This window comes from Osmerus eperlanus, chromosome 1, assembly GCF_963692335.1.
Source record: "Osmerus eperlanus chromosome 1, fOsmEpe2.1, whole genome shotgun sequence".
NCBI classification, from domain to species: Eukaryota; Metazoa; Chordata; class Actinopteri; order Osmeriformes; family Osmeridae; genus Osmerus; species Osmerus eperlanus.
Window position 1 is genome coordinate 13,223,941 of NC_085018.1, and position 23,338 is coordinate 13,247,278.

The window sequence follows — 23,338 nt, forward strand, 5'->3', positions numbered from 1 at the left end:
ATATACAAAAAAAAACTGGCACAAGACAATTATCATCTTTGTTGCTTAGACAATATATTTTAATCCACGATACTGGATAGTTTTTACACCAAGATATCGGTTAACAAATTGCATATGACACATTACACAATATTGTTTTGCATTTAATCACAAAATACAGCACATATTCAGAGTATCAAGAGAGGGTCACATGTCAAACGAGACAGTGACCTTGAAAGATGAGCATGGGCTGTCAGTGATGGGCACAGACACTGGAATCCTCCCAGTGAACAATCAATGCAAAATTCTACATACAGATTTGTCGCAGTCGCAAAAATAGCTGTTAGTCTACATATTTGCACTTGATATTTGACTGAATATAGCATCATTTGACCAAACCCAAAAATATAAAGCTTTAGAAGAACATTTACAGGCTGATGTCACTATGTAAATAGTGGTTTTTGTCCTCAGGTAACTGTGGTTTCCTCTCAGACACTGACTGTCCTCCTGGACAACATTCTGGTTCTGTTCATGGCAGCAGATGACTAGAGTCTGTGGAATGGGGGCGTACTACACTGCGTTTCATGGGGCCTTGTGGTTTGCGCTCAGATTAAATTAATCTGGTTTACTACTACTTACTTTTAAACAATGAACACTGTTCATTTGTTATAGTTCAAATGAACGTGTGAACTGAAGTACATTATTTACGACTTACTAAGTGATTTTGTGCAATATATGTAGGTTTAAAATCAGATGCACAGCCCTAATAACATTATTCTGTGGGTGATACACGTACAACAAAGTAGATATTTCAAAAGTAAATGATTCAGATTTGTATTTACCCCAGCCATCAAAGCATAAATCGTAAACGCCGTGTTGCTTATCTCCTAAACCTCAGTCTCAGCTGTCGCTGTCCCTATGGAGCAGTTACATCTCCTAACTCCTCATCCACCTCATGGATATCTGCTTCACAGCAGGCAGCAGACCAGCCTGGGGCAAATATCTGCAGGTACTCTACCTATGCGCAATGGACACTGTTTCAAACGCAATGAAAGCAAATAAACGTGCCCAGAGGCAGACCCATGGCCAGGACCACCATGCCCACTTAAGGAAAACACTCACAAATTCTATTTGACCCAGGTCTGGTTAACAGGCTTTTTTTCACCACTCACAGACCAAGTAAAACAGTCACTAGTCACAAAGCTGTAATAATCCCCTGCACGGTACAACAGTATAAGCCAGTAAAATACGTAAACAGGCTAAGAGTAAATATAGATAAAACTTCAAAGGCAGATACTGTATATTATATACATTCATCAGTCTCGAATGAGACACATAACAGTCATGTTCAAGTGACCAAGGCTTCCAGAAACATCGATGTCAGTGACTGTCTGTTCTTATATTTCCAAGATCGCTGTCCAAAACAACATTTTCTATGTCCAAAGCGGTGGCCATCTAACACGGCCCCCTTTTAAACATGCTGCCAGGTAGCTTTTCTCCCACTCTCATGTTCTGCTCTTCAGTTTCGCTTTCACTACCGGTTCATCAAGGTAGAAAATAACAGTCCTGGCCTTGACCGCTCCTGTAATGAGAAACCATTTTCCTCCCCAAAGTGTTTACCCAGTAGTCCCTGCTCCGGTCGACAGCCTTTCTCATTCACAAGCTTTATGGGTTTTTTCCCCCAATCATTTTCTCTACACATCCCTAACTCAACATCTAAGTGGTGTTCCGATCCTCAGCTCTCAGAGTCTAGTTCAAGCCTGAAGCCTGAATGGAGCTACTCTTTCAAAGGATGTTTTATGTGTTCAATCACGGCTGATGCTTTTATGTATACATCCATTTTTTTCCCGAAGCTCACTAAATACCTTCAGAATGTGTGACATGTTTCTGACTCCATTTCTCACTCCAAAGAAGTGTGAAGTAGCCCCTATCAGTTGTCTCTGGCAGCCCAAGGTAGCTCACACAGGATAAGAACCATCATTAGGAACATGTTCAAGAGCACAGTGAAAGGAGCTCTTGAGATCTGGTCCAGGTCAAAGTAACAGCCACCGGTCTTTATGTAGGAACACAGACTCAGACATTACTAATGATGCGAGACAATGTTTTCAAAACAGAAAGAGTCGAGTGTGTGTGTGTGTGTGTGTGTGTGAGCGTGTGGATGTGTACGTTTGTGTGGATGTCTGTCTGTCTGTGTGTATGTGCCCGTGTGTAAATCTCCAACTTCAATCTCGTTTCGGATCACGAGTCCTGTTTTGCAGCTGTGACACCAGCTGAGGCTAAGTCAGAGAAGCATCTGTTTGAGACAGGTGGCCTCTACCCTACAGCCAGAGACACACACCAAGTGATGCCTGTGAAAAAAAACTATTACATTGTGGGTAGTCTGTTTTCTCTCTATGCAAGGAATATTAAAAATGTTTCATAGACTTGGACTTTACATAACGATGCCCTCTCTGACAGTATTTGTGGTGCCAGCTAAATTATGAAATTATCTGTAAATCTACCTCAACATCGTCACAACATGGATCTTGAGGTTATTGTGAGTATTGTGTATCCATCATGAATTAAATACTCTCCTTGGCTGAACATCATGAACAAATTCCAAATTATATAGTTCAAGGCTATTTCACTAAACAAACACTAAGTATCTTTGCAAGCACATCTCCGATAGACACTGTATCGTCTACGAGTCACACAGTAGCAAAGAAAAAAACATTTCCAAATGTTAAGTTTTCATGTCCATTAAAGGTTAAAGCTGCAAATGATTTCTAACAGTCTTTACGTCTTCAGGTAAACTGAACAAAGCCCAGCGAGCGTGTGTGACTATGTCCAGCTCCGGCTCACTCCAGCCTTCCTCCTTGTGTTGTTATAAGAGACCTAGTGTTGATGTTTCGTTCCTGTCGGCACAACAACAGTTTTGGAGCACAAAGACCTACTGTTACTGTCTAACCCTAACCCTACTGTTAGCCACTTGTGGACTTCAAAGGATTGAGTATTTCCCTATGACTTGACAGAAAGCCCAAGTAGGTTGGATAACTTCAGGGCGTGATTTTTTTTTAAAGGCGGTCAAAACATTTAAAGTCAGGCAATAGCCCTAAAGTGTACAATATTTCACAAGGTCAAAATTTTCCCAGATTAGAAGGTGCCCTGTCATACGCGTCCTATAAACCAGGAACCAACCACAGTGGTACAGTACACAGCTAATCCACTTGCCAACAAGTTAACTATTCACCCACATGCAACAAGTTCTAAGTTGAGAAGCCACACACACACTCAAGCAGGTGTTCTCCTGCCGTGTTGCAGTTTGAGTCTGTTTGGAGCCATGAAGCTGGAGTGTAATCCAAGCAGTAACCAGTCAATTGATACTGAATATTTGCACATTGGTGTGAATGTCTCCGTATATAACCCAGTAACCCCCCCCCCCCCCCCCCTTGCCTGCCATGTAAATAAATGAGACAAGCTCTGAGGCAGGACATGACTGTGAGGTTTGTGGAACACTGGTGGGTAGCTAACTGTTCTCTTGTGTTCCACTGTCCCCTGTCAAGAAATACCACAGGGAGGGCAGAAGAGGACTACCACACCCGACACTTGGACTCAGGGTTCATGGGAGTGCCTTTTTTGCACTGGAATGCTTCGGCAAAAGCACCGAAGTTCTGCAGGGAGCCAAGTACCCTGTGAGAGAAGAGAGAGACAGTAGCAGACCTCTGTCAACAACATCTCTTCCAGCTGCAGTAGGATCGACACTCCTGGGGCAATTCACGTGTTTATATTACACAGGGAAATCACATTCAGGCACATTAAGTATTTGAAGTATCCAACACTAAAATGTACTTTCTAAATACGTTGCTGTGTTTTAGAATCCTTCTTCAATTACAGTAGGTCCATACCTGTATTCTAGGGGACTGTGGGAGTCTGTTTTGATAGACTGGCTGGCATATTCAGGCCGATAGGCACCACACCACACCTAGGGGAGACATGGGTTAGTTCAGGTTTGATCAAAGCAGACCAGTCTGTTTTGTGCTACTCCTCATAAAGTGAGCAAACTGAACCTTTAAGGAATAATATTTTATGGATACGACTCCCTCTAAATTCTTCCCATAAAGTGAAGATAATATGCTTGAGAGAGCAAGCTTGTTTTGTTTTTTTGCGGCGTTGCACGGCTGCCTAAGTCCATAATCCCAGCAGGAACTCTGTGTGGCTGTTGTACCGATTTGTAACAGGCTTTTGACTTGCTTTGGCTGCAGTGTCCAACACAGCCACACACTGTTTTCTGGGCTGTATATTTTGTCTGGCACCACATTTCTCTTTATTTTGGAAGAGATGGTTGACCCTTACATAAGTAGCCTCCATCCAAAATCATGATAGGAGGTTGTTTGAATTGAATGTTGCCAAACCCCATTGCACAGTTGTTTATTTTCAGAAAACCAAGAATTTCGAGCACTTCCCCCGTGCCCTTCATGAGATGTCACAAACAGCAGGGCCAGCAGGACGCCTGCCGAGTGCATCAATTGGTTGTTGTGACAAAAAAAAAAAAAGTAGGTCATTCATTACTTCAAGTCTTTTTACTCACTTGGGCAAAGTTCAGAAAAAACAGCTGTTTATGGTCCATGTCCAGACCAGGCAAACGAGGCTCCTCCCCCTCTCTCTCGACCCACTTCAGGTAGGCCTGTGGTCACACACAGACACTGGTTTGTTTGGGTGACAAAGCGATGTCTAACAGGATTATGAGATGGGGATATCGATTCAGGATGACTGTGTGGACCTCCGACCTTGTAGGCTTGTCGAACTCCTCCATTATCAGCGATGTTCTCCCCCAAGGTGCTGATTCCACTGACCTGAGGCAACACACAGACGTGTCTTCAAACACACGCGCAAACACGTGCACGCACACGCACGCACGCACACACACGCATGCATACGCACACGTACAACAGTCTTCAAACTCGGAGAACTTACATTTTGTCCCCCCGCGAGCTTCCAGTGGAAGTTACCATACTGTTGAACCATGCACTGTGACTGGTCCTTGAAGTGCTCCGCTGAGTAGTTACTCCACCAGTTCAGCATGTTACCATCCTTGTCAAAGTTACGCCCTGCGTCACAGAATAGAGGACTGGAGTCATTACACAAGCATGTGAACGCTTGGCAAGGCATGCACACTTTTAATCAATTCCATAATGTGCTTTGCACTACTACAGATGCCTCACCATTGTCATCAAAGCCATGGGTGATCTCATGTCCAATCACCATCCCAATCCCCCCAAAGTTGAGAGCCTGAAGCTGCTTCTTGCTGAAGAAGGGAGGCTGCAGGATTCCAGCTGGGAAGACTGGATGAAGAGATGACAAATCAGACATGGTGTAGATGTGGCACACGCAAGCACACAAACACAAACATGCACGCACACATGCATGCACAGACACACAACCCCGGAAGACACACGCCCTCGCACACACACATAACCCAGCAAATGAAGGGAACAAGATCCAGCTTTGGCCTGAAATCACCACAGCATATTATCGTCAAACTAGCAGTGCAGTATTACTGAAACATTGTCTGAATCGCATGCATTGTGGCGCCACAAAACCTCTCTTGTCTCTCAACCACAGAGGTGGCGTTCACTGGAGCCTGAAACTAGTTTATTCTATCAACAGTGGAAGGATGTCATTACTGGCAATCATAGTTCTGAATGAGGTGATAGCAGCACTGGGGCACTCAGTCTGACACACAAGCAGACTCATATCAGTTCAAATAATCTGGTTCTGATGCACAGCCTGTGTGTGGCGCGGCACGGTGCGGCGTGGTCTCAGAGTCTTACCAATCTGGTTTCTGTTTGGCGAGTAAAAGGCGTTCACCACGGCAGCACCGATGATCCACCTTGGTTAGTAGAAAAAGAAAGCCACAGTCAGTGTCTTGTCGCTCCCTTCTGCCTGTCTCAATGCACTGATGTAGGATCATGTATTTGAGTTGATGATACGTGTGATATAAGATCCAGATACCCAACCCTGTTCCCCAAAAGCAAAGCATCTACCCTCAGACAAGTCCCAATGAGCAGACTGGCTGCTTCCCCAAGTAATCATGTAGGGGGAAGCTGGGAGTGTGTTCTTGTGTTGTGCACTGTCAGTGTTGACAACAATGCCAGGCAGCTTACAGGTCAGGGTCCACAGGCTCACGAAGCTTCTTAAGACTCTTGTGGGCTTCGGCCTCGAGGTTCTCCAGGATGTTCTCAAAGTAGTTTTCCTCGCTGAAATTCAACTGAAGGAAGGACGGAACCCCGATTATCCAAAAAACACTTGATGACAGATCACCTGCACCTCTCTATGGCCGCTACGGCACTGAAGCTATCAGGCCCCCCTTTGAAAATGAAATAAAGTGTCCGTCCCCATTTTAAATCAACACACTTTCCGTATCCATGTACGTCTTCCCTTATCTACCCAACAAGAATTATTGCTTGATACACACCTTCCTCTTTCCCTCCAAACTGCTCTGTGATATGGTGTCATAAAACCTGTACAATCCCAAAGGGGAAAATAAACTCAGGTAATCCTTGGGTGGAGGAAAGAGGTGAGAGGTGTGTAAAACGGTCTCCCTTACATGTGCATACTCCTGGTCCAGCTTCTGATTGCTGTCTTCCAGAATATGATCCGGGTATCCAATGTGCTCCTTGATGGCCATGGCCTGGATGAGAAAGCAGCAGAGTGCCAGGCTCAGAGACACAGTGAACAACACAGGCACTTCCGGGCAGACCTGCTTATTGTTGAAACTTGCTTATTGTTGAATTTTCTTGTTTCCCAGTTTGAGAGTTTTCCCCCTGGGCTGTTTGTACCTTCTCTCTTGCCTTCTCCTTGGAGGGGCCATCCATCCAGCTCAGCTCCTCCAGAGTCTCCACATACGCTTCCTGGATCTTACTGATGAGATCACTCACCTGCCCACAACAGCCAAGTTCAAATGTAGATCGAATCAAATCAAATCTTCATGAAGTAAAACATGACAGATGTTTCAAGTAAAATACACATCGCGTGACTAATCTTGTACAGCATCTTGTAAAAATGTATTCATATAAATTAAATGTATTGAAACTGTAAATTGTTCACATTTCTTATTTGGCAGACGTGAAGCTGAACAGACAAAAACCTCCCTGCTGCTGACAATAATGGCTCCCTTTCAGCATACTAAGCTAGTGTTGTGGCAGTGCTGTACAGTAATGGCAGAGCCAGAGGGAGTTTCCTGTTTTGTCTGCCTCCTGTCCGGGGCCATGACTCACCATGCGCTTGCTCTCCCCAGCGAAGGTCTCCCGTACATAGAGGGCTCCAACGGCATTCTCCATGCTGCTCTGAACATAACGCACACAATCCCGCCAACGTGCTTCCTCCACAGTGGTCCCATACAGAGCCTGGCCAAGTACACACACACACAGACACAGATACACACACACACATACACAGGCACACGGAAACACACACGCAAACACACACGGACACCCACACATACTCACACACACACACATACTCACACAGAAACACACGCCCACACAAACACACACAGAGACAAGTCACAAGTGTCAAGTCCAATCCCCCGGCACCATATGCCTTGTGAAAACGAACGCGTCGTAACGTGTTCCCAATGAGGACGTCTTCCTCCTAATACTGTGGGACGTCTCATCTCACCTTCCTGTACTGGGACCTGGCGTCCTTGAAGCGCCGACTCAAGCTGCTGACTCTCTCAATGAGGAGCTGCCACGTCAGGTAGTTCTGCATGGTTCTGTAGGAGTTCATTCATATTCTCATGAATGATACACGCACACACATGAACACACACATAACCACACGTGGACACATGTAGACATCCATCCAAACCCATCCACACACACACACACACGTAAATGACCGTGACCGTGATGATCATCTGGCCCGTTCTGTAGCCCACACAGCATGTTGCCGCTGAGTTATTCCATCTGACCTGACACTGTGTTTGGAGAGAACGCTGTTCATCTTTTCAAGGTAGGGGGCGCTGTACACCACCACCTCCTCGTCCTGCTGCAACTCAATGTCCACACTGGACAGTATTCCTTGGACGAAGCGGGTCCAGTTGAAGCCCTTAACAGAACAGAGCTCCGTTTGAGCCAGGTGTTGCAACCAGGCACGACCAGTTTCAACAAAATCTAGTCTTAGTGTGTCCTCATGCAGAACATACTACAGACTGGATCTGAACAGAGACCAAAGAAAAAAAACTATTTCGATTGCCAGATTGACCCATGCAGCAGGGGTAAGTGTTTCTCCAGGACCTCCAGGGACAGTGATAGGGTACAGGGGAGCAGAGGGCCAGTGACCGGGGTACAGGGGAGCAGAGGGCCAGTGACCGGGGTACAGGGGAGCAGAGGGCCAGTGACCGGGGTACAGGGGAGCAGAGGGCCAGTGACCGGGGTACAGGGGAGCAGAGGGCCAGTGACCGGGGTGGAGGGGAGCAGACTGCACCTACGTTGAGACTGAAGGTGTCCTGGAGCTCGCTGAGGGTCATCTTGTTGTAGAGCACGGTGACGTCCTGCCTCTCCTCGGCTGGGGACGTCGCCTTGACAACACACAACAACACCGCAGACATGCTAGGACGTCCGATATACCTTGTATACAGAGATGTACAGTATATCTTGTGTATAGAGATCAATAATAACAAGTTCTGTTGACTCTCATTGGAGAATAAAGACCAATTCTTTATGTCATTCATATATGATGTCTTTACAGAGTTGTATTACTCTTTTTTAACAAGCATACTGTCTCTACTTGGTTAAGTAAGGGGAGGGGCTAGATGTGTCATCTTGTCATGATGTCTTCTTTCTTTGTCCCGTCTTACAAATGTGCTTTTGTTAGGCTGCAAGGAGACAGGATACTCACGTTGGCAACGTCTGTCTCCAGCTCCAGCACCTGCAGCATTTCCTCCCACACGCGCTCGTCATCCTGGGTCAAGTTCCGGTCCTCACGTGCGATCTTCGCCATGGAAACCATGAACTGTAAGTAGGCCTCTCGCACCTGAATACAGACACACACACAAACGCATAGTGATGTTCCTGTTTTCCCGTTGTCTGATAGTCACTGTGATAAACAACCAGCACTTCAACAATCCTACTTTATTTCATGTTATTGTTTCACTGTGTCGGATCAAAATGCAGTGACGCTAACCAGACAAATAAAGTTTGACCTGTGCCCTTTAGGTCCTTGATTTTCTGCTCTCCTTATCGTATGCACTATTTGTACTTTGCTTTTGACAAAAAGTTTCTGCTAAAATGAAACAACACTCAACTCGAGACTAGGAAAGTTACCTTTTTGTAGTTTCCATCGTTATAGTAGTAATCTCTGGATGGCATTCCCAGTCCGGGCTGGTCGATCTGTCAAAACAGCAGGGGTCAGCTCACCACTGTCATACTACTCTGGACAGTGGCCCAAAAGACCACAGAAAGGTGTGTCTGTGTGCAGTCAACTGTCTGTGTGAATTTGAATGATTTGTGCAGAATCAACACCTGGCAAAATGTACACGTGAAACTCCTCCAGTGTCTACAGTTGCAAACTGACTTATAAATACTGATTGTTGGTGGACCTGTGGCTCATTGCTGTCGCTCTGAGTAACAGCTTCTTCCTGTACTGTCACACGGACCCTGTGCTGTACTGTGACACGGACCCTGTGCTGTACTGTCACACGGACCCTGTGCTGTACTGTCACACGGACCCTGTGCTGTACTGTCACACAGACCCTGTGCTGTACTCACGTAGATGATGTGGCGACTGGAGTCGCGGTCGTCCGTCCACACGTACATGTCCAGCAGCACCTTCTTGTGGAAGCGAGAGGTGAGTTTGACCAGCGTGTCCTCCAGACTCCAAGCCTCCTCTGAGGGAAACACCAGGAACATCACACCCTCACACTAGCACACCTTCATGTACTAGTCATGTACTAATAAAGGATAATGACTCGCGAGGACAGAACTGGAGTTCAGTGCATTAAACTTGGGATTCAATTAAGCATAAATGTAATGCTTTACAGACTGGAGATGTTCAGTTGACTTAGAGGTACAACAGTGGCGTTAATGCGATATTGTGCAACCCATTTAACAAGAATAACAAAGACTTAGAATTTAGAGCATCCCTTCCTCCTGTTGCTCCTCAGCAACCATGAATCTGTGTCTGCAGATGCACTGATGCGTGGTTAATTCTGTTTGAGCCATGCTCTTATGATTACATGTAATTACACAGTCAGCAGTCAGGAGACGCTATTTTAAGAAGCGGTCACAGTCCTGATGGAGAACCTGCTCTGCCCACTCAACATGCCCCAAATCACAACACCTGAATGCTCAGCTCAGGTCTATCGCCTTAAAGATCTGTCGGCCTATCTGTCACTCTCTCTTTCGGCCTGTCTGTCTGTGTCACTCTTTCTTTCTCTCTCTCTCTCTCTCTCTCTCTCTCTCTCTCTCTCTCTCTCTCTCTCTCTCTCTCTCTCTCTCTCTCTCTCTCTCTCTCTGTCTGTCTCTCTCTCTCTGTCTGTCTTTCTCTCTCTCTCTCTGTGTCAGTCTGTCATGATGTGCCAATCACCCGATGTGCGTGTTCATGTGGTTCAAAGCGCAGTGTGTTGGTGTGTACGTCTGTGGGCGTGTGTGTTGTCAGAGATGACGGAGAGTGTGTGTGTTTAGTACCCGTGGTGCTGTTCCAGTTCTCCGAGGCAACAGGCCAGTCTCCTACACTGTCAATGAGCCTGAGGAGGGGCTGGGAGTCACGCTGCTCAATCAGACCTGCAGGAGACACACACACAGACACACACACAAACATAAATAACATAAACACACAGACAGAGGAATACACAAACATACACACACAAACAGACGTGCATACACACCCGCATACAGATATTCTCGTCTCAGTCAGTAAGTTTGACCATCAGGAGTCAGTACTGCTGTCCAGAGTCAGGTTGACAAGTGCACCACTTACTCTCGTTCATGCAGGAGGTGTAGAGGGTTTTGGCCTTCCTTATGGCTTCCCGGTCCTGTTCGTTCTCTGTCTCAAGAACACCTGGTAGAAACCAAGCAGAAGAGAGACTGCCCTGACAGATCGTTTTCATCCATTTCATAAATGAAAGATGAGACAACACCTCTACTTTACAGTTTTTCTCGATTGGTTACACACATTTTCTGAATGCATACCTCATACTCTCAGAACTCTACACACAAATCAAAAAAACACACACACAATGGGCAAAACCCCTCACTTCTCCTGCAAAATTAAACTTTACATTCAAAACAATGTTATTTAATCTCAAAATGGTATTTTGTTTTCAAATGACAAACACAAACCATCATATGAATAGACATTTATAAGAACCATTTGAACACTGATGTGCTCAATGTAAAACACTATGATGAATGGAAAACACTTGTGTCTTCTTCATTCATCATAGTGAGTTAGGCCTTCCCAACCAACACAAAGTTGCACATACAGTGCTCTACATACAAAACAACATAATCATTTACTGTATAGTGTACACAGTTACATTATTATTATTTTTCTTTGTATTTGTATTGAGGAGGTGTCAGGTGGCTGAGCGGTGAGGGAATCGGGCTAGTAATCCGAAGGTTGCCAGTTCGATTCCCGGTCATGCCAACTGATGTTGTGTCCTTGGGCAAGGCACTTCACCCTACTTGCCTCGGGGGAATGTCCCTGTACTTACTATAAGTCGCTCTGGATAAGAGCGTCTGCTAAATGACTAAATGTAAATGTAATGTATTTGCCGTAATGTTATGGCGTTATTTTCTAGGACCATGTTCATGATTTCAGTTTCCTGTTCAGGAGACAGAAGATGTTCCCGACCACCTTGTGTTGGTAATCTTTCAGTTCTGCCAAACAAATAGTAAAATACTGTAAATACTGTGTAGGAATACAAAGTAGGAATACATTTCCCAAATACTTGAAACATACTTTATTTTTACAGTCCTACAGAACAGTCCACAGGCAATACTGTACTACTGTACTCATTGAGTACTGTATTGATATGCAGTAGGCCTACTGCAATTTTGTAGTGAGAGTAGATTTCTTACCTATTCTCATTTCGGAAAGTCCGGATGATGGATGCTACAGTGTACCTGCTCAAATTTGGCTGTACTCTTTGCCCAGCCTCCTTCATTGTTAGACCATGGTTGACTACATGGTCAACCAAAGCGGCTCGGATCTCATCAGAGATTATGGTCCTTGGCCTTCCTCATCCTCGTCCTCCCCGTCCTCCTCATCTTACTCTCACTCCTCTGCCTCTGTTTCCAATGTTGGCATCCATTGCTCAAAAACAGAAGAGGTCACTTGTTGCCCTTTTATGCTAAAGCTCTGATTGCTAATTGTAAAACTGTGTGACAGGTGTTTGTCCTTGCGATGAGTCAGAGTGCGTATTTGAATGGCAGTGTGTTCCTTGTGAAAACAAAAGATTTTCTTGAAAGACAATGAAATGGCACAATGAAAATTGTGCCAAATGCAGAGAATTGTGTGTAGTGTTTTGAAAAAAGTGTGTTTTAGAACTGCAATTTGAGTGTAAAGCAGGAATTGTGCTTGTAGTTTAGCAGAATTGGTTCATGGGGTTGGTGCATGAGTTACATGTTGTGGTCATTGTGTCTCAAGTACCAGTATTTGTGTGTAAACAATTGAGAAAAACTGTAAACTCCCCTTAAAGCCCACTCACTTCAGACACAGCAACAGCTGACCAGCAGGTCTCTGTTTAGATGTCCCAGGCCCCTGCCCAGCTGACCTTAGGGTTACTATGGCAACTCACCCAGACTGACCTTTGAGCACAATCTCCAGCTTGTCTCTCAGGATGTCAAAGACACTGTGGCGAGAGCTGGTCTCTGGAATCACGTGGCTCTCCAGCCAGCCCCCGCAAGCGTACTGGTAGAAGTTCTGACATGGCTCCACAGTGGCATCCATGTTCTGCAGGAGACGGGCACCTGGGCGACAGACAGAGAGGATGGGAGAGGTGGCAAAAAGATGGGGGGGTGAGAAAAAAGAGGAGAAGCAAGTAGGAGGAGAAGAAGAAATGAGAGGTGGTGGAAAAAGTGGAACGAGGACAGAGAGAGGGAGAGAATGAAAAAAGGGAGGTTGATCGAACCGATATATTCTGTTTTTATATCGTGGCCATTTTTTGTTTTTATATTGTGTTTTGAACATTATGTGTGAGGCGGTTTAGCTCAATGGAGAACAGAAACGTTGTTGTTGACCAGTGGCATGGACGCTCTGTTTGGCACCTGCTGTCACACACTCCGGAGTTGTGCACACATTGTTGATGCTGGAGCGATACAGCTGCCCTGGAAACAACAAAGCCATTAGGCATTAGATACAGTAGCAACCAGTCCGTGGTTTACTGGTTTAAAAACACAATTTAGGCTTGTGCTTTCATTAGCATGTGGTCTTATCAAAGTTGAACATGTCTGCCTATCTGTCTGCCTGTATGTCTGTCTGTCTGTCTGTCTGTCTGTATGTATGTATGTATGTATGTATGTATGTATGTATGTATGTATGTATGTATGTATGTATGTATGTCTGTCTGTCTGTCTGTCTGTCTGTCTGTCTGTCTGTCTGTCTGTCTGCCTGTCTGGTACAGAAAGGAATGGGTTGAGTCAGCACTGTCCTTAACTCTCACTTTTGTCTGACTCTGCTGATGAGGCAGGGAAGAGAATGAAGGGGCCACATGGATCAGAGAATTACTCTGACGCCACATAGTGGGTGGAGGAAACGCCAGGTGCCTAGACTCACCTTCAGAGACTGAGTTCCTGGACACACCTGGTCTGTTACTTCGCTCTGCATTGGTAACGATCAAAAACAAAACAGGGAGGACATTTACTTTAGCGTCTTACTGAATTCTATACGAGCTTATAACAGAATCGACTGCCTGTTACGCATTAAGAAAGTTTAATTAGCAGTGGCTGGTATGGATCAATTCATCGATGCATTCCAACAGTCAAAATTACTATATTTAAAATTTAGTTTCAATATGCTATTGTAATTAACAGCATTTGGATCAGATAAGCATGATGACTTGCTCCGTGGTTGCACACGTTCTTACCTTTCAGAGCAGATGTGTACAGGACTATAAGACCGGCCAGAGCGCAACTGACCAGCAACAACAACACAGATAGTCCGATCTCCGCAACAGTCCAACGGCGCTTTCCTGGTTTGGTAGATTTTTCCATGATGTCCATTTGGCTTTCGGATTTGCCCATTCTTGTCTCTCCCCTGCTCTCTGAAAAAAAAGTATAGCGTGGTTTGTGAAGGGTAGAAAGCGTAAGCGCCCGTGACTGGTCGGTTATGCAGTGCGTGATGCAGCATTCCCCTCAGTGATATAGAGCGAGCCTAGGGACTTGAGTGCATACAATCACCCGTTGGTGTCAAACAATGTGTTTTTGTATCTACACACTGTGTCCGGACGCACGGTATCCGGTATATCCATTAGCCTATGTGTTTGAGATACGTAGCCCACTTGTAATCAAAGCGGTCAAATAACCGACTGTGGTGTGTGTCCACGCGGTAGGCTAATTGTGCGTCCATGCACCCACATCTGTTAGGAGTGAGGCATATCTTGTGACTGCATGCTGTATGGGATAAGGCCCCTTTGAGATATCCTAACATGAGGTCTGAGCCATACATCCAAAAGCACTATTACCCATTCATCGTGATATTGTATTTTCACAATGCTGCAAATGAGCACTTGTGGGGGAACAAAACATAATCACCCATGGCGTTCAGCTGCGGCATCACTCAGCATTCTATTGAGGAGGAGGCACCTGTTCCTCCATCGGCGGCCTGTTGCACCGTCATTAAGACAGGAGAGCGGTGCTGTAAATCAGCAGTTCATGCAGCTAGGGCTCATTACCTCCGGCTGATGAATACACATGGGCACACGTCTGGCAGTGCCACCGCTGTGATGGATGAGCCGGGGGCAGAAAGGTTACGCTGATGGGAGAAGGTATTCCACCGCGTGGAAAGACTGGCACAGACGAGATCATGTCTCTGTCGTTGTGGTGACTTTAAGACGTATCTTTTCCTAATGAGTTAATTTAACTATATGCCTTTATGCCCGTTTCTATTGTTTCTTATTTCAAGAAATCGAGTGTAGGCTTATAGCTAAAAGTTAATTAGAGCTCAGGAAATGACTGATAGGCCTTGAGCAAAAAAAGAAAACGGTAAAGCAGTTTAAATTAAATTCCACAGCATTTTCTTTCAAAAGTGATGTAACCCCGAATGCTGACTTATGCAGAAAACACAGGTTCTACATGTAAATAACAACTATAATGCCATGTTAGGGTGTAGAATTACATGAGGTAAAACTAAAAACTGCAAATATGTAATTTGATGATCTTAAAATGCTTGACAGAAGGAACCCGGGTGTTGGGCTGTGTGTGTGGCTGACCAAGAATGGATACATGTTTGCTTGTCGAACCCTTTACTTTTGTGATTGCATGTAGCTAATTGTGTTGTTTGGTGGCTGGTACTGTGTGTGCCAGACCCCTGAGGGGAGGTCAGCAGGGTGAGTGATATGTGAGAGCAATGTGCCTCAGATCTCAACACAAACAATAAGTCTTTAAGTCAACTTGCAACTGTAGAAACCAGAGGAGTTTCACACTAACAATTGGTTAACTACAGGTGTCAATTTTGCACAAAATTTAAATGCACAAAAACGCTACAAAGTACATTGCACCACGTAGTTACAGTGTCATCCAAGATACAATGCATGTGAATTTCCCTACTGGACACATACAGTATATGAGGAACTCAATCTATGTCTGAGAACCACTAATGTTTACTTGTGTGTGTCTGGCTAGCAGATGCATCTTGCATGTAGTAACAGATAACCTAATTCCACCTGGAAATGTGCTGTAAGTATCGGTTGTGACATGCTGACAGTCCTGAGGTGTATGTGTGTGTACAGGTGTCCTACACCTCTTGAGTGTGTGTAAGAGCCCAGCGCTCCTTACCTGTGTGTCTGGTTGGTAGCAATCCCAGAAACGTCCCTTTACCAGCTATCCCAGACACCCCTACTGAGTTCTCACTCAGAGCTGGTGTGTGGAGAAATGAGCGTGTGCTCCGCTGGATGCAGGAGAGACTATCTGGTCCCCCGGGCGCAGCTTGTGTGAGGGAGTGAGAGAAAGGGAGAGAGAGAGAGAGAGAGAGGCGAGGGGAGACAGACGGGGGGTGAGGAGAGGGAGGAAGGGTTGGAAGAAATAGATGGGAGACGAAGAAGGAGAGGGGAGGAGGAAAATGTGGAAGGAGTCTGCCTGTGAGATAGTGATGGTGATGAAATGAAATCACAGGGAAAGGACTGGTGAAAGGAGAGGGGAGGGGAGGGGAGGAGAGGAGAGGGGAATGAAGAGGGTGTAGCAATTATATCAGTTTCTTTCTCCGTTTTTCATTTTGTCAAAGGGGTTACTATTGAATGCTCCCAGCTGCTCAGTGAAGAGCAGAGAGAGAAGCCGTCAGAGGAGGGGACTCTTGGAAGCCTCAGACACAAATCCTGTGCTCCGAGAAATGTGCAAATGGAATGTATGGATTATTGAAGTATTTACTGACTTGTGCCATGTGACTAGGGTCTAGGCTAGGGTTTTTACTGTCATACTGTCAGCCCCAGGAACAGTCCTGTACCCACCCCAGCCCCAGTACCCACCCCAGCCCCAGTACCCACCCCAGCCCCAGTACCCACCCCAGATTTAGCTTTATTTTTAGCTTTCACTCAAATCTACAGCCCCAGCTCTAGCCCCAGCCCATCCTACCGACCCAGACTCCCCTTCAACATCCCAAGCCCCCCCGTCTGTGTCAGAGTGGTAAAATGGCTTGGAGCCCAGGCTCATCAACAGCCTGATTAACTGCAGTAATGAACTGATATTAGAAAGAGAGGGAGGGAGCCACTGTGACCAGAGAACGGCCCCTTCTCCAGCCCAGCTGTCCGTGAGAGGCAGGAGGTCCTGCTGCTTGCAACACATGAATAAATATCATATTCAGTAAGCATGCGTGTGTGGGGGTTAAATGACTGTAAACACGTTTAGCAGAAAACAATCACAATTATGTACAGTAAAACACTGTATTTCAAGGAGGTTTAAAAAAAGGACTATATAAAAAGGGACTATATAACTATTCCAGACTATATAAAATAAGGGAGTCAGGTGGCTGAGCGGTTAGGGAATCGGGCTAGTAATCAGAAGGTTGCCGGTTCGATTCCCAGCCATGCAGAACTGACATTGTGTCCTTGGGCAAGGCACTTCACCCTGCTTGCCTCAGGGGAATGTCCCTGTACTTACTGTAAGTCGCTCTGGATAAGAGCGTCTGCTAAATGACAATGTCTAAATGTCTAAAATAAAAAGCGAGTGACTGAGCGAGTGTGACAGCTAATCTCACTGTCACATTGCAGATCAAGAAAAAGCACCATTCGTGCCATATTAGCTTCCCGTAAAGCCTTAAAATAAGGCAGTTGAGGCATGCAAAATCTGTTCATAATCCCAAATTAATTTTGCTTGGAGGAAAGTTCACCGGACAACTCCTGAAGTCATTAAACTCCACAAAGAAACAACCATGAGATTACACTGCCAACAAGTTCTGTTGAAATTAGTTGTGGACAGTAACTGATGGGATGTGTTTAATTGCAAAACACTATGGATTGGATAAGTAACTTTCTCAGTCAAATTATATGACTGGTAAGTGGGGAGCACAGTAAAGACCAGAGATGGCTTATTTAGGCTACAGCTACCTGGTTTTACTTTCATTTGTTGCCTGTTTGCAAACAAAAAACACCTCACTGTAACAGCACAGCCAACGTATTTCACTGTCCCATTGAAGAACTTGGTGAACGTGTTGCTACACAGTCGATTACAATGAACCATAAAGGAGAACTTCAGAACAAACTCTTCAAGATCTCTTAACTGCTTTGGACCGTGCCTTTGGCGTCACTGAAGCCAGATGCCTCGACTTGTTATCCCACATGTTATATCCTGTGGTCTCCTTCTCTCTTGCTGCGACTGAGACAGAAATGTTTACTGACTTGTCTTTACACATTTGTTATTCCATGTGGCTTGATGTCTGAACACTGTCAAACACCTGGGTGCTCAACTCTTACGGCACCCCTGTGCTCGCCAAGAACATTTAATTGAACAGTCTAATTGTTTAAGTGAAGGAGTTCAAATACAATCATTCGAGATGTATTTGTTGTGCAGCATGCTTGTAAAGCAGTGCCATGTGTGTGTGTGTGTGTGTGTGTGTGTCTGTGTGTGTGTGTGTGTTTAGACTCTTTCAGAACAGGAGGAAATACTTTACTGCCTTTATGATTAGGCTTTGAAAAACAAGCTTTGAAAGCTTTTTAATAATGTTATTACTGACGAGTCCATGTCTTTGATGAAAAGAACACTACTTACTTACTAAAAGCCATGTACCAGAATATCTCTGGAAAGCACAGTCCCTGAAAACACTGAGAGGTCTCTGTAGAGGAAACATGAAAAGTGTCTGTGGGCTGGAGGTCTGAAGAGGTTCTTCAGAAGGCGTCCCTGTGTGATTGTGTACTTTCAATGTCAAGGATTCAATTCCTGGTTGCATACAGATTATCTACTTTTACTTTAAATAATACCATTAGCATGTCCTAGCATATATTTCGTGGCTTCAATTATATGAATGTTAATGTTTTTCTTTGATATAAACGACTCCAATCTTGAGTTCCATATTTGGAGTTATTGTGAGATGTTCCACTAAATTAACACTGTTAATACATCATTACAAATATGTTCATGGATTCAATTAATTTCAGTTCTGAGACAAGTTACCATATGTGGGTCTCAGTATTGCATAACTTGGTAATTGGCATTATTTTGTGTGTGAATCCCGTTGCGTAACACTACTGATGAGCTGATACCATCTCACATCAAAGAGAACAATTTATTTCCAAAATCTCATCCAAACCACCTTTTTAAACTTGGTTTTCTCCTCAGGTAGAAGACAGGTCCAAAATAAATACAAGCTGCCAGCAATCAGAGCCCTGGAGGTTTTGGGTGATCTCAGTGTCTGAAGTAGGCTTACTTTTTAAACAGTGGTTCCATAACCTTTTGTGTTGTTTTAGTTTATACATTTCTTTTTTTTGCAAAAGTTGTGAGCAGTGACCATTTTAAATGATATTATTCTTTAAATCTACCCAAGATGAAGATAAGTATGACAGCCAAATGATTTGCTTACATTATGTAACCCAATCTTTTCCTGGGTAATGTTATTTCTTAATTGCTTATGCCTCAAAAGTATATAAAATGGTTATTATTTCTCACAAACTTTGCTTTTGTGACCAAGACATTGATATTTTGAATGTGTATTTCCAATGAAAAAACACACATTTGTATCTTTTCATTCACATAAAGTCAGAAAAAACAACATGTGAATCCAAATTAACATGTAGGCTACTGTTACTAAAGTAATACAAAAATGACTTCAAAAGAAAATATTTTGAAGTGAGCAATGTGATCAGACGTGACAATATGAGCATCAAGGATGTGGACTATGGATATGGAAAGTAGGGGTGTAGCTGGTATGCCTTTAGCCTGGAGAGTAAGGGAGAACATATAGGGAGAACAGGTAGGGAGAACAGATCATTTGTATACCTTTAGGACCCTAGGGAGCAAGGGAGGACACAAAGAGGCTTGGGAGGACAGGGGCCTTCCTTAATACACTAAGCTTGATTTGGAGTGTTTGGACAGCCACCAAGGGAGGGAGATTTAAGTGGACCCAGGTAACAAAAAGAGGTGAATATCATCATTATTTGAAAATACTGAAAATACAAGACCATTTTACAGTCTTGCAAAGCTCAAAGAAAAAAACACAAATGTTAATTTAAACATAGCAAACACCACTTAGGCAGAACTGTACATGCAGCACTGTATGGCAAATTAGGCCTACAATTATGACAACTGGCTCAACCATTGAGCTTGTAATGACTTATGTAATAAACTAAATGTTTAGATGTTTGTAGGCGTAAAATAATTTGGTTAGGTCATTTCTGATGACTATGTTTTGTATGGAGCTCAGTTTTTGACAGAGTGGACTGACTTCAACATTTCTACTAGGTTACATTGTACAAAAGTTGAATCACAGTATGGTGGACATCTTTCTCAAAGTTTGACTGATCCTTTTAAGTTGAACTGGTTGCTATAGAGCCACCATGAGATATTTTAGGTCAATACTTCTAAGGACATCATTTGGTTAGGGTTTTGTGGAAGAAATTGGGATTTCCTGTGTGCTTACATTATTCACTAAACAATAGAACTGGTCATTGGATACTAGTTAGTACGTTCTCATGTAAGCTTGCTATTAATAAGAGTATATTGTGTCTATGTGTCAGGTTAATAGATGTTCGGGGTCAGGAGAAAGTACTGGCTAAACGTCCCTTGTCATGACTACAAGGAGAGCTCCAACTATGAACTCTATAGTCTGAGAATTGTGTGTGTTGTGTGCAGTGAATGTGTGTGTTGGGAGCAGTGAATCTCTTTCTCTGAGACTGTTGTAACGTCATTACTGCCTGACTGTCACTATCTATGTTTACATTCTTGTGCCCTATAAAAGATGGTCCTCCGGCTTTCCCAACGGAGAGAGACATGATTGAGACCAAAGCCTGGTGTTGTGTTGTCATTTATTGTCAGAGGTCTGGTTTTCTCTCCCAATCTGCAGATTGATAAATACGAATTAAAATCCAGAACTCAACTGAACTTAGTCACTCCGTTTATGAAGAGACGGACAAAACACTTTCTTCATCAGTTTGGACATAGAAAACAATAGGGCCCCTGCATCTTTTCTGCTTGGACCCAAAACAAGTGTTTGAGGTTATGTAACCCAACATGGGGATTGGGGGGGGGGGATTCTGGGTGAAATACCGAGGCATCGATTCTAGTTAGATAGGAGTGGCAGCCGTGGTCGTCCTTCTGTGTAGTGTGACAGCGTTAGTCTTCCCAACAGACTGGCTGTCGGCTCTGCAGCAGTCTGTGGATTAATGGGCTGGCCTTACACACGGAGCAGTGACTGGCTGAGATTAACTGCTCCTAATGCCTAGATTTACCGCCTGGTTTTACCTCCTGGTTTCACAACTCCATTTGAATAAAGACACAGCCAGGGGCAGACAGACATGTCGTCTACTATAGAGACCCTCGTATATTAGCTGCTCAATGCTAAAGGAACAGATTTCCTCTTCGCTCAGTTCTGAATGATTTGTTTCTGTGTCCTGGTCTCTAATCTGGCTGTCATCGCTGGGGTAGATTGGTGGCTTCCTGTGGATACAGAATGCTAGTGAAGCACAGTTCTTACTGTGTTGGAGCTGGCTCTTCATAGACACCCTGTATCAGCACGTCTTTGGTGTCTCCACCTGCACTCATGCAAAGCCCCTGAGCATAATTGCTTTGGTGATAAGTTGCTTAAAAAAGAAAAGCCGTTTTCAAAGACAGAAAATAATAGTCTACTTGTGGGGCATATGAGGTAGCGATGATAATGTTCGCCGAGTGAGTGCATAAGTCTGTGTGTGTGTGTGTGTGTAAAAATGTTGCCTTAAGAGCTCCATCTGTGTTGCTGACAGTAAATTACCATTCAGCTAATCTGGGGAGTTAAGCAAGGCTATTATGATGTACAATTAAGTGTTCAACATCCATACACAATATATGATTACAGTATACTCTTAGCCATGCTGTTTCTACTAACTATATGCCATTAGAATGACTCATCTATACGGGCCCGTACTGCAGCACCTTATTTTGTCTCTCGTGCGTGTACTCTGGAGTCGTTATGTCATTGTTATCCTGGTGACGATAGTTAGAGAACTGAGTGTCCACATTTGCAGGTCAACTTCATGAAAAAAAACAGCTGCATAGCAAACTCACTTCACCACCAGGGGGGATGACCTGTTGAAAGCTATGAGAGGAGAGCAGTGTTTATCACACCAACAGTAAACCTGGCTCAGAACGTTCCATTTCTCTTCTCCTGGTGTTCTGGTGACTCCTTTAACGAGGGGCTTTACATTCTTTCTGTCTGTCTTTGGTAAAGTACACCATGCAAACCTTCTATTCAGTAAAAGGAACGGACTGGAACTGCGACGCTAGGTCGTGGATTTTAACAAGAAGAATATTGCTCTCGCAGTCCATGTGATAAGGACAGATGAAGTCCCTACATACTATACGTGTGTTTGTAACCTGTACATTAACAGTCGCCTTCCACTGTTTAGCATTGTGATGTTGCGCTGCCCTCCATTCAGCCAGATTGTGTCGTATGTACACCTCCCGTGGCGTGTGCAGTGAAGGTTGAGAGTGACGCCGTGCATCCTCCTGTCTATGGCATTTCCCAGCCTGCGTGATCTCTCCACCTGTCCCTCAGTCGGTGGCAGCCAGGACAGCACTATCCCTGTAGCAGGCCTAATCCTCCTTATCTTAATGGCATCTCCCTGCTATCGCACTCGTCGCGGGAACAATTGACTCTTGCTGTCTCTTTATCAGCACGGCCACCCCCTCTTCAATACCACACTGCCAGCTCCTCTGACAGGTGCCCCTGTTCTCTGTTTGAACCTTTCAATGATCCCTCACTACTGTCCAGGTAATCTCATGCTAGTGGTCTGCAACGCACACATTTATCCTCAATAGGGTTCCTTTTGGAAATACATATTACAAATATCAAGCTGTAAGTACAATCTGTTTCATATTGTCTTGACTCACATAAAGAAGTATTGAGGTATGAAATATTACACTTTTAACCCCTGATATTTGTTGATTTTGGAACAATCGACGGTCCAGAATGGCCTGTGCTTATCTGAAATATGCAAATTTTGTATTTGATTTTGACAGATATTTGAGGTGTATTTATGTAGGCTTGAGTTTATTTTCTCTTGCATGGGCTGTGAGGAGGGTTGATCCCAACAGTCCCTCAGTGACGACTGCACCTCTCAAGCAGAGAAACTGAAAAAGGCTGAAGAGAGGTAAAACAACAACAGAGATCATGTAAAACTACATTTAAAAACCGGATCTGCCCCCTTGGACTTGCAAGGTCAAGACAGTCATTATCTAGTCCAGGATAGGATTCATGTAGAACCACTTGCCACACATCATAAATTCAATCTGAGTTGATCACAGAGATCTTTTTGCTTATGCATGAGAGAACGTTATATAGGCTACCTCAAGAATTCTATTGTTGCTTTTTTCCGACAGAATATGGCTAAAACACATAACATTTTCACCCTAATAAAAATAATACTATTAAACCAGTGAGACATCCATAACGTACTTGTACCCCATAAGTACAAAGGTAGCTTTAAAAGTCATACATCGCCCTCTACAGGGTCTGAATGGATTGTGAAAGACGTGAGACT

The 23,338-nt window shown here is 44.2% G+C and overlaps 1 protein-coding gene across 1 annotated transcript; it reads right to left on the reverse strand.

Annotated features, from left to right (window-relative positions):
* Positions 1–37: 37 nt before the first annotated feature.
* mmel1 (membrane metallo-endopeptidase-like 1) lies at positions 38–16,147 on the reverse strand. The gene is made up of 24 exons (XM_062460968.1): positions 15,957–16,147; positions 14,048–14,224; positions 13,738–13,782; positions 13,230–13,289; positions 12,771–12,932; positions 10,939–11,019; positions 10,647–10,742; positions 9,729–9,847; positions 9,285–9,350; positions 8,860–8,994; positions 8,450–8,539; positions 7,931–8,067; positions 7,639–7,732; positions 7,236–7,364; positions 6,798–6,896; positions 6,566–6,649; positions 6,123–6,226; positions 5,790–5,848; positions 5,181–5,300; positions 4,933–5,066; positions 4,746–4,811; positions 4,547–4,642; positions 3,864–3,940; positions 38–3,648 (listed from the first exon to the last, which is right to left on the reverse strand). Exons 2-24 carry the CDS (start codon positions 14,202–14,204, stop codon positions 3,549–3,551), a joined length of 2,310 nt encoding a protein of 769 aa, XP_062316952.1. The 5' UTR covers positions 14,205–14,224; positions 15,957–16,147; the 3' UTR covers positions 38–3,548.
* Between the last annotated feature and the right edge of the window lie 7,191 nt (positions 16,148–23,338).